At 40.2% G+C, this 11,007-nt stretch overlaps 1 protein-coding gene across 1 annotated transcript; it reads right to left on the reverse strand.

Moving 5' to 3' along the window:
- Nucleotides 1-5,304: 5,304 nt before the first annotated feature.
- On the reverse strand, nucleotides 5,305-6,423 carry LOC125377035 (5-hydroxytryptamine receptor 3A-like). Its single transcript, XM_048389831.1, has one exon. It carries the CDS (start codon nucleotides 6,421-6,423, stop codon nucleotides 5,305-5,307), a length of 1,119 nt encoding a protein of 372 aa, XP_048245788.1.
- Nucleotides 6,424-11,007: the final 4,584 nt, after the last annotated feature.

An 11,007-nucleotide genomic window follows, 5' to 3' on the forward strand; every position in this document is an offset into this window, starting at 1 on the left:
GATTAATGTTTTGAACATTGTGTATATTAATCTTCAAACAGTGTTTCAGTTATGGTTTCTGTGTCCTATGTTGAAACAATCGCATTATATTACATTTTGAAAGTCAGTGTCAAGTTTCTTTTTTTGAAGAGTATATATTCTGGACAATGTTCCTCATTCTGTCATACGAATCTATACCGAAACGTTGCCTTTACAGTATTAAAGAAGTTGTTATCCATAAATTGTGTCTACATTGTCATCTGTCAACTTCTGAGTAATGCCTATCAAACAAGGTTACTGCCTGTAACAACAATCCCAAACGAAAAAGGACCCCTTGAATAGAGGAGTATTGCGTGACCTGCTTGGGAAAAAAGAGCAGAAGACGCCACTTGGTACTAAGGAGTGAAGAAGAAAACGACATATTTCTCATCCAATCATATTTATCAGGCTTTTGTTTTTCTCGGCCATCCAGAACAGAAAGGAACAAGAAGTCTGCACACAAACACTCGGAATGCCAGACGATGTCACATTTAATACTGTTATACTAAAGTTGCAGGCCGACAAAAATAGTACACTTGCTTATTTCAGTTGGTGCAGATTCAGGGGATAGTTTATCTGGACGAAGAACATGACAATGACGAAGGACCCTATTGACATAAGCATTGCACACTATTGGTTGTGTCGAAGTTACTTATGACGCTGTTACGAGGTTGGTTGGTTGGTTGGTTGGTTGGTTGGTTGGTATGTTGTTTAACACCGCACTCAGCAATATTCCAGCTATATGAGGGCGGTCTGTGTAAATAATCCAGTCTGGACCAAACAATCCAGTGATTATCATGAGCATCGATGCACGCAATTGGGATCGATGACATGCATCAACCAAGTCAGCGAACCTCACCACCCGGTCCCGTTAGTCGCCTCTTACGACAAGCATAGTCGCCTTTTAAAGCAAGCATGGGCCGCTGAAGAGCTATTCCACCCCGAATCTTCACGGGTCCTGTTAGGAGGTGATTACGAAATTGGAACGCAGTTTATCCCAGAAATCGGTAAGTACAGAACTCAATTACAGTAAATTCTAAATTAAAGAATTTCAAAAATTAGTAAATAAGCAGACAACATCAATTATAGGAATCGTATTCAAAGACATGGTTGACGATGAAAAAATCAACGCAATGAGTTAAAAAGGGGCAGCAACATTAAACAGTTTCTGTAATTAATATAACCGCACCCACGAATGCACAGAATTTTGACACTTTCAAACGTCCTAAAACAGCCTTGAAGTGAGTTTTTGAATTCAGAATAGTGTGGAAGGAACAGTGCTTACATATAGGTATCTAATCCGCACTTGCAACGTAGATAAGACAAACGTCTCTTGTCTCTCGAAGGGTGGGTAAAACGTGGCTTATTTTTCAAAAGAATGATGTCTGATGTCTACACTCTTCTGTCAACGATTCTGGAGTACCTGGTTACTCTTTGGTACAGAAGGCTTCCACATGGTGGTGTAAAAAAGTCTCCCACAGCAGGAATGACGTCATCATCATTTGCATAATTCTTGTCATATTGTTCCTACTTCAAATGGAAATCTCACAGTGCCAAATTTGGTGAATATGGAGGATGTTCAATAACTTTAGAGCCACGGCCATGCATTGCAGCACATGGCGGCATGTGCACAGTTGAATTGTCCTGGTGGACATACCATGAGTTTTCCATGACGTTTAGCCTTGATATTCTCAGACAGTTGCCATAGCAGCTTAGCCTAATATTGGCAGTCAATTGTCTGGCCTTTCGAGAAGTAGAAGGGCAAGCTGTTTTTACATTTTAAGTCGAAGTACTGATATCTTCGATTGTTTAAAAGATATCAATAATGTTTTCAAGACATCAAATTACAATTAAAGATATCTTGAATTCATTTCTGATATCCAAAATACAGTAACTGATATTTTAAAATGTTTACTGTGATATCAACAAAATATTTCGTGATATCTTTAAATGTATTTATGATATAATTAAACAAGTACCACGCTGCTGTAAATAATGGTATTAGAAATAATTTCAAGATATCTTAAATTCAATTCAAGATATCTTGAAATAAGTTATACATATCCTAAAATGCATTACAGATACCATTTACTCGTTTCAGATATATTTAATTCAATTTGAGATATCTTTAATGCAATTAAAGATATCCTTAATTTTGACGGTAATTGAAAATAAAAATCAGATTAAAAATATTATCAATAATTGTGAAGATATCTTTATACCAATAGTTGATGTCTGTACTATAATTTAGGTAACATGAAGGAAAAGCAAAAGAATTATTCCGGTCCCGAAAGGTTCGGGAAATGATTAACAGATATCTTCAAATACTTCCGGTATGGCTACATATCCGTAAATTCTTATCGTTCCAAAATGGCGGCAAACCATGCCCAACTTGTGCAAGAACTAGTCTCAACAGCAAGTCAAGCAATTCGCGGAGGAGTTGGGGGGAGTGACTATAACAGCAGTGATACATTTTAAAACCCTTCTCCCTAGAAAGTACCAAGAGTACTTAACTGACGGAAGTATTTGAAACTATCTATAAATATAAATCTATTAATAATGGCAACAATTGAAGACATCAATAATTAATTACCGATATCTGTATTTAGTTTCAATATATCTCGAATTGAATTACTGATATCATAACAAAACATGACTTTTTGACATCTTTAAATCACATTATGTTATTAATCTAATTTAAGATATCAGCCATTCTTTTCAAGATATCAGTAACAAGCTTCACCATAACCTTAACTCGTTTCGTGATATCTTATCATTTATTGCAGATATCTACAATTATCTGTATTCAAGATATCTTCCATTCCATCCAAGATATCTTCTATTCAATTCAAGATATCAGTAATTCCGTAATAGATGTGACAACGGATTGACATAAGGTAGTTCACAGGTAGAATGCTTCTGGAATCCCAGAAAATAGAAACCTATCTTGAAAGCTGATAGAACAGACGGTTCATGTGTCTGAGAAGATGTTTTCCAATGCTTTGACACTGTTGTGTAGTCTCCAGTTGACGGTTGAGAACCCAAGACCCAAGTCACAAATCGCTCAAACCAATTCAGCTGGGTCTGCTTCAAACCGATGTAAAATCACAAGAGATGATTGCTGAAACCTCATTGTCATTCCCAATACATTCATCAGAATATTCTCAACTATCTCATGAGAGTTGTCTTCTGTATTGGCAATGTGACGTGTGGTGAGTCGTCGGTCATCTATAATCAGATCATGTACTTTATAGAAAGAATTCCTCAGTGTCTTATGGATCTTGGATCATCTTCCGTTCCTGAATTCTGCTGCTCACCTATCAACAGTAGCACAGGAAGGAGCATCTTCTCCTAAAGTTGACAACCATGTCAGCATGGATGGCTGTTGGAGATTGCCCTTTCAGTTTGAGATGAACATTATGATAGCCCTTTGTTTTTTTTTATTTCCATCAACAGCGATGCCTCAGTTTGATGCCTCCAGAAATAGGCTATCTGGTTGTGTATTTGGCTCAAACATGGAACGTATGGAACGTATTGAACGTAAAACATGCAAATTGTGAAGGGTGCACCCCATACATCTTTCATATTTAGGCTCAGAACTCCTCAGCAACCCCTTGCATATCCTGACGTCAACCAGGGGTTACAACACATAACTTTTAACTTTGGGTCGTATCGAAATAACCCAAAATGTAGCCCTTGAAATAGGTCAAATTATTAGTTCTACTACTACCTCAAGGATCTGAAAAATGTATTTGTAACTTTGGGAAACGTTTTGCGCAACATCCCGGCCACGTTATATGTATGCACGTTGTTTTTTTTCTATATTTTTTACTCTTTATACCATTATTTCCCCTAACCTTTCTTTGTTATTACTGCCCAGTGTCTGCTCTTTCCACAGATACCACACTGTTAAGGTTTTTGACATTGGTCTTGAAGCGTAAAGGGCTATTGATAAACAGTTACAAGTCACCAACATTATTTAAAGTTCCAAATGCCAACAAAACTAACCTTGCGTTACCGGCTGATTTTGGTCTTGGCGTTTGCGTCGTTTTAGTTCATCCCAGACATGTTCCATGAGTGAGAGGTGAGTGAGAGGTCTGGAACAACAGTCGGACATGGCAGTACAGCAATGCTATGCTGCCTCAAAAAGTCACGAGCAACATGGGGATGGGCATTATCCTGCTGCAGTGTGACATTTGCACGAAGGGTAGAAGGTACGCCATTCAAACTGCCAGTTTGTTATTCCATGAGTTGTTATGCATTGATTTTCTGCAAAGCCATGGATTTTGTATAAGCATTGTTTACGGTTAAACAAAGGTGTTTCATAAGAAATCTCTGCTAAACGCAGGGGCCATTGTTCAGTTCTGACGCGTACATAAGCATTAGCTTATGAATCACTATCAAATAGTGATGATACCAGTATTCGCGAAAAGGTGAGCGTATCCTGCTCCCCCCTCCCCCCCCCCCCCCCCCCCGTGGCACAGCTAGTTACAAATGCATGCAAAGGGAAGTCATTTGTTCACCTGAAAAACATGACTATCATAAAGCGTTTTGAAAGGCCTAGAATGGTGTCACCTTGATCCATAATCAATAAGTGGAAGTGAATTGGCTGTCTGACCGTTTTTGAAAGATTTCAGATCATAATTCCATGTTGGATTTAAGAGAGAGAATGAAATGGCTTCTCAACGTGAGCGTGCGCAAGATGCTTAGAATGTTGTTCATGTTGCCAATCACTGGTTTGACTGGACCAGACTAGATTATTTACTGGCCGCCGTATTATAACTGGAATCATGCTGGTTGCGTGGTGAACAACAGTCCCTAATTCATCAAGGTAATTCAATTTAGACATGTCTTACATATCCTTAATGTAACTTTCCAAAAAGAGGAACACAACATATTGACTATAAGCCAGCCCACGTGTCAAATAATTACATTGCAGTTAACAATAGAGTCTCACACACATGACTGAAGGATCCCACATTTGAAAATCAAATTACACATTCGAAAAATCAGGTATTGATATCCGGCCGAATTCCTTCCTATGCACAAAACACCAGTAGGGACATCAGTGCCAGAGGCAGAAACAACCCGAACAAAACGTGATGTGGGCGGCGGACGTCTTGGGCAGATTTCACATGCAGACTTTCAGCGTTGTTCGTCTTTACATTGTTGTTCGCTGGCTGTACACCCGTCTTGTTCTGAAATAGGAAACCGTTATTGCGGACATTGAGTGTGGCCGTGGTGGTGATGATAACACAGTGGGGGATCGGACGTCGAAGTTCCTTCTTATACACAAAACACCAATACGGACATCAGTGCCAGAAGCAGGAAGACCCCGAAAAAAACGTGGTCTGCGCGGCGGACCTTTGACGCAGACTTCACATACGGACGTTCAGTGATTTTCGTGTTTACTTTGTCATGTTCCGTCTGTACATCCGTCTTGGGTTGACATAAGACGCCGTTATTGCGGACGTTGAGTGTGGCCATAGTGGTGATGATAGCCAGGCAGCTCTGACAGAGGATGAGGGTCAGGTACACAGACAGTCGACAAACGTCTCCAGACTTGGGGATCGAGTCATTGACGAAGTTCATGAACACTGCATAGGACACAAATATTGAGATGAGGTAGGACATCTTCTCTCCGGAGTCAGCTGGTAAGAGGAACACACAGGCGTTGAGCAGAGAGAGAAGAGCCATAGGAAAGATGATACTAACTATATAGAACATGCTCTTGCGTTTCAAAAAGAACTCAAACGATACCAGACTTGATATCTGTTTCATTTGGACGTCTACGTACTTGGCAAGTATGTCAACCAACTCCCATTCACTGTTCTCAATAAAGAAAGAAGGTAATCCCGTAATAATAGAACCGGTTCTGTCAACTCCAAGATCGAAAGTATTTACAGGCGTGAACAGGATGCTACATCGCTGCTGATCAAACGGGTACCGAGTGATGTCTATTTGACAACTGGTCTTTAAACTCTCAAGGAATTGAAGTGATGCAATTCCATTACTGGATATCTTTGGAGATTGTTTTGAAGTCAAGGTAGCGCTGTCGATACCGTTAGGGATGGCAATGGTCGGTATCCATACAAAGTTCTCAGAGACGGTCACTTCCGTAATATTATCATAATCAGTTTTGTTCCAAGCCAGATTTTGGTCGAGCCACGTCATACGGAAACCAGCACTGAAAGTGAATATCTGCTCGGCAGCATTGAGATTGGAGATGGACATCAGCAACATACTTATGTTGACCTGTTTGTCATCGGAGAGATCAACACTGATGCCATAAGCATCAGTTTCCCCTTGGAGATATGCCTTCAGTCTTCCTAATGTCGACTCAGTGCTATCACAGGTACTGGCGATTAATAATATGACGACTAAGTTAAGGATTTTAGCCGGCATGTAAAACATGATTTCAGTGTTCAGTGGTGATGTTCCAAATGACAGATATTGTGAGGCAGGTGTTTATCCATTGATAAGTTTGCTTAAATTATCACAATGAACCTTTGAACTGGAATACGAGTCAACACGATTAAGCAATCAATAATGGAAGGCGCCTTGCGCACACCCATTAGTGAAAATGTAAGTGCTTTATAAACAGATTAATATTAATGATTCTATAGTAAAACTTGTCCCCACCTTCATTGGACAAAGCTGCAGTTACGCACAAATAATGGAGGTGTTAATGACAACAGATTGCCGTGGAAAAAATCTTTTATTAAATGCTCAGTAATCAGTGTTTCCAAAGCACCAATAATATACTTTTTAGTGACAAGTACTGTATGTTTCTTTGCTTTGTGCAATATGAGTAGACCGGAAACATTTAAATGCGTCATGTCCCTGAAATGTATGTGCAACGTAAATACGCATTAATGTATTGCCAACGAATTGATTAATGCCATTGCCTGAGAATATATGTGGCATGCACTTCAATTTGTGCAAAGGAATTACACAGACAACGCTTTTAAATGAACCTGGTGCGACACGGACGTTACTACACTTACATACGATTAAATTTGAAATTAAAGCTGGGGTTAATACAGAGTGAGTGAGTAAGTTAACATTTAACGTAACATCGGCTATATTTCAGCCATGTTATGACGAGAAGTTATTTATTAAGTATACATATATTAAGACTAAATAAAAAACCTGTCATCGATGGACAGTAAATAACTAGAATATCACAGATTTATACTTAAGACTAGCTTACAACCATAAAAAGATATCACTATATTCCACAATACAATATGAAAAAGGGCTGTAGATCGCCAGCAACTGAAGGTAGATCACCATACCAGGGAATACCAGGTATCATAACTATTTGATAGTGATTCATTAAGAAACGCTCAAGATATAGTCGGAATTTTTCAATCGAATCTGCTTTATGCAGAGATTTCTATTGGATATTGAAAGCGTTTTGTCGCTTTATTTACAGTACCTTTGCTACCTGCATGGATCACAGCAAGATTTACATCATGCCTTCAGCGGCTGGCGTTTGTACGTAATGTTACACACAATTGAAATTACAAATATTCTACGCTTATAGGAATAGTAAGCAAAATATTCTTATGACACGAACAAACGTTATCCCCTCAGGGGAACAATAATTTGACACTACTTCAACTCCCTTTGAGGAAATACCCACTTACAAACTCAGATAGAAATTCATCATACCAATTTTAAAGGTCTTTTATTTCATACAAAACATATGATCAAAAAAAAAATATCCTTTATGGATGAAACCTTTAAATAGTTATCACTTGTGATGGAAAAATCCAACACAGTTAAGCAGGACATGCTTGATAGGGTGGTTCTCTCATCTTGGGTTAATAATCAGTGTGGTTTTATAATCACAAGAGGTGTTAGAGATTTGTTGAGTGCTGCTTTTGCATAGTTCGTTGAGGAAGAATTTTTAGCCACAGTTTAACCAAGTATTTTCGCAATATCAGATTTATCCGTTAGTTGTACATCCTCATTCTTGAAATGGTGGATGCTGGAATTAGAACTCTTACCTTGTATTTTTCTGAATCATGTTCAGTACATTAGACATGGTATGTTTATTTTAGACATGAGTTTGCCAAGACGTTGGCGTTTATTTAGAATATAGGTAGAAATAAAAAAAATGACGGTATTAAAATTATGGATCATGGGGATGGCAACGGAAATCGTTTTCAGCCATTTTCCGTGCCTTCCTTGCTTGTTTGTTTGAAGTCATTGTGGTTTACGGATGTGTGGAATTGCAGAGGACTTTGGAATACATTCATCAGCAATTTTGCAAAGTTCATCAGAGAGTATTCGGACATGATCAGGATCGTAACGGTTGATAAACAAATCAGGTGTTTGAGGACAGTATTCCAAACAAAGGCCACTTTGTCTTCATAAAGTTCCATCGTGATCATAGAGGAACACCAGATGGGGTCAACGTTTTTAGAAAGGATGGAAAGTGGTCACTCGAAAAGAGGTCATCGTGGACTCATCACTCAAATTCATTCAACAGATTACAGTCTGTAATGGTTGGTTGGTTTGCTGTTTAACGCCACACTCAGCAATATTCCAGCTATATGACGGCGGTCTGTAATAATCGAGTCTAGACTAGACAATCCAGTGATTAATATCATGAGTGAGAGAGTTGGGTTTAAGTCTGCTTTTAACATTATTCCAGTTATATCACGGTGTGTCAGCATAATTTGGGAGGAAAGCCCAACGTGATGCAGGTCTCGGACGTTTACCACTTCGTTGAAAGCCACGAGCACTGGTATGGTGCTGACAAACCTAGAAACATAATCGGGGCGAACCGGGATTCCAACAATCATAGGTTTCTGGCGTGGCCAAGGGACGCACCTCTGCGCAGCGAACCGCGACGCATTAGACGACTGGGCTACTCGTGCCCCGAGTAATATCATGAGCATTGACCCACGCACTTTGGTGAGGTGAGGTGAAATGGGGTTTAACGTCGCGTCCAAGATTATTGCACTTATATAGCGACATTCATGTGCGTGTGTGTGTGTTTGTGTGGCTGCTTGTACTAGTCCCGACTGATGCCGATTTATAGTGCTAGCTCACTGAGATACCATGCCACAGTTTAACATGAATACCCCACTCAGACACAGGATCTTGACTCCAAGCCGACCAGTCCTTGTTTTCGCCCCTTAATGCCGAGCGCCAGACAGGGTACCAACAAGTACTATCTTTTCACGTCTTTTAGAACCAAGTCATAGAGTCCGTAATGGTCAAATCAAGAAAAGAGTATGTACCTGTACCAGGATGTAACTATGTTTTAGAGTTATCGTTCAAAGGGAAAAAGCATTGTTGGAAATATACGTTTCTGGACTCGTCCCCTTACTGCTGGTATGATCACTACCCCATAGTGGATTATGTCCATTCTAATCCCCCATTATGATACAGACCTTAGGAAGCTGGTCATATAGTGCTTGAAGATCATTTGGCTGAATATACGAAGATGGAGGAGTACAATGTATATAGAGAACACAAAGTAAAGACAATAATGTGTAATGTTATTCAGAAAGCAACGGCTTTGAGAGGAGTATCGAAAGGAACAGGACTGTAAATGACACCTTGCTCACCAACACTGAAGAACCCCCAGTGGCCTTAACCACTGGAGGTGAAAAGAAATGATTGAAATTAAACTGCCTGATGTCGATTTGATCGGTATTTTTCAAGTCGGTTTTTTGAAGACATACAGCTGATGGTTTAAAATCTTGTTGGAGTTGGAGATCATTTTAATTTTGTCTAAGGCGCCGCGATTCGCTGTGCAGAGTTGCGTGATTGCCAGAAACCTATGATTGTGGGTTCGAATCCCGGTTCGCCCCGATTATGTTTCTAGGTTTGTCAGCACCATGCCCGTGCTCGTGGGTTTCACTGAAGTGGTAAACGACTTAGACCTGCATCACTTCGGGCTTTCCTCCCACATTAAACTGACATGTCGCGATATAACTGGAATAGTGTTAAAAGCGGGGTTAAACCCAACTCACTCACTCACTCACCCATTGTATGATTTGACTTGAGAAACTCATGGCTGCTCAACTCGGGATATAGAGCAGGAGGTACGCCCACTCCCAAGGACCTGTTGTGTGGGAGTGACGTCCATCTCCAGGGGCTCAAACGGATTTATGAACCTCAACAGATGTTCAACAGGAGAAGGCACCGCCAAGTGTTGGAGTGTCCTGGCTTTTCTCCTCATCTGCTTTTTAGCCTTTTTTGATAAATGGGCTTCAGCCTGAAATATTTCTATTTCGGTTACAGGGTTTGGTTCTGGTTCTAAGTGGTGATAATTGATCAGACGATATTGATTGAAAGTTTTGTTTGGGTGGCAGATGTCGGTATCATTGGAGAGTTTTGAGAAGCCTGAATGGTGTCATTGATGGTAATTTGGTCATTCTTCAACCAAGAGATAGAAGAGAGATGGTATTGTATGGAGACCATAGTTACTTTGGTAACTGAAACTGGTGAAGAAGAGACGACAGCTGAATAGCTTTTAGAAGGTGTTAGGGAGGAAATGAGTAACTGTTTTGCCACGGTGTAAGAGTGAGTGAGTATGGTTTTACGCCGCTTTTAGCAATATTCCAGCAATATCACGACGGGGGCCACCAGAAATGGGCTTCACACATTGTACCCATGTCGGGAATCGAACCCGGGTCCTCGGCGTGACGAGCGAACGCTTTGTCCACTAGGCTACCCGGCCGCCCTCTTCTGGCAGATAACTTCATCAAGGTTATTATATAATATTTTGATAAAAAAATAGTTTGATATGATATGCACAGGGCATGGAGTGACCAGCCGATTGATAGAATCGGGCCAATTCAACTACACATCGAGGTATAGTAAGGATCAAAGTAGTGTGTGGGGCAAAGGGGACAGCTGTTCCTGGCTCCAGTGCCCTTAACAACTAGAATCACGTTCTCCATCGACACAGGGGCGCAACCCACGGCAAACAGGTTGCCAAATTCGGTCGCCTCTTACGACCAG

The sequence above is a fragment of the Haliotis rufescens genome, unplaced genomic scaffold (genome assembly GCF_023055435.1).
Source record: "Haliotis rufescens isolate VD_foot unplaced genomic scaffold, xgHalRufe1.0.p SCAF_8, whole genome shotgun sequence".
Taxonomy (NCBI): Eukaryota; Metazoa; Mollusca; class Gastropoda; order Lepetellida; family Haliotidae; genus Haliotis; species Haliotis rufescens.

Excerpts from the sequence above, each read along its gene's own strand:
- LOC125377035 (XM_048389831.1), bottom strand. The coding sequence starts at position 6,423 with ATGCCGGCTAAAATCCTTAACTTAGTCGTCATATTATTAATCGCCAGT.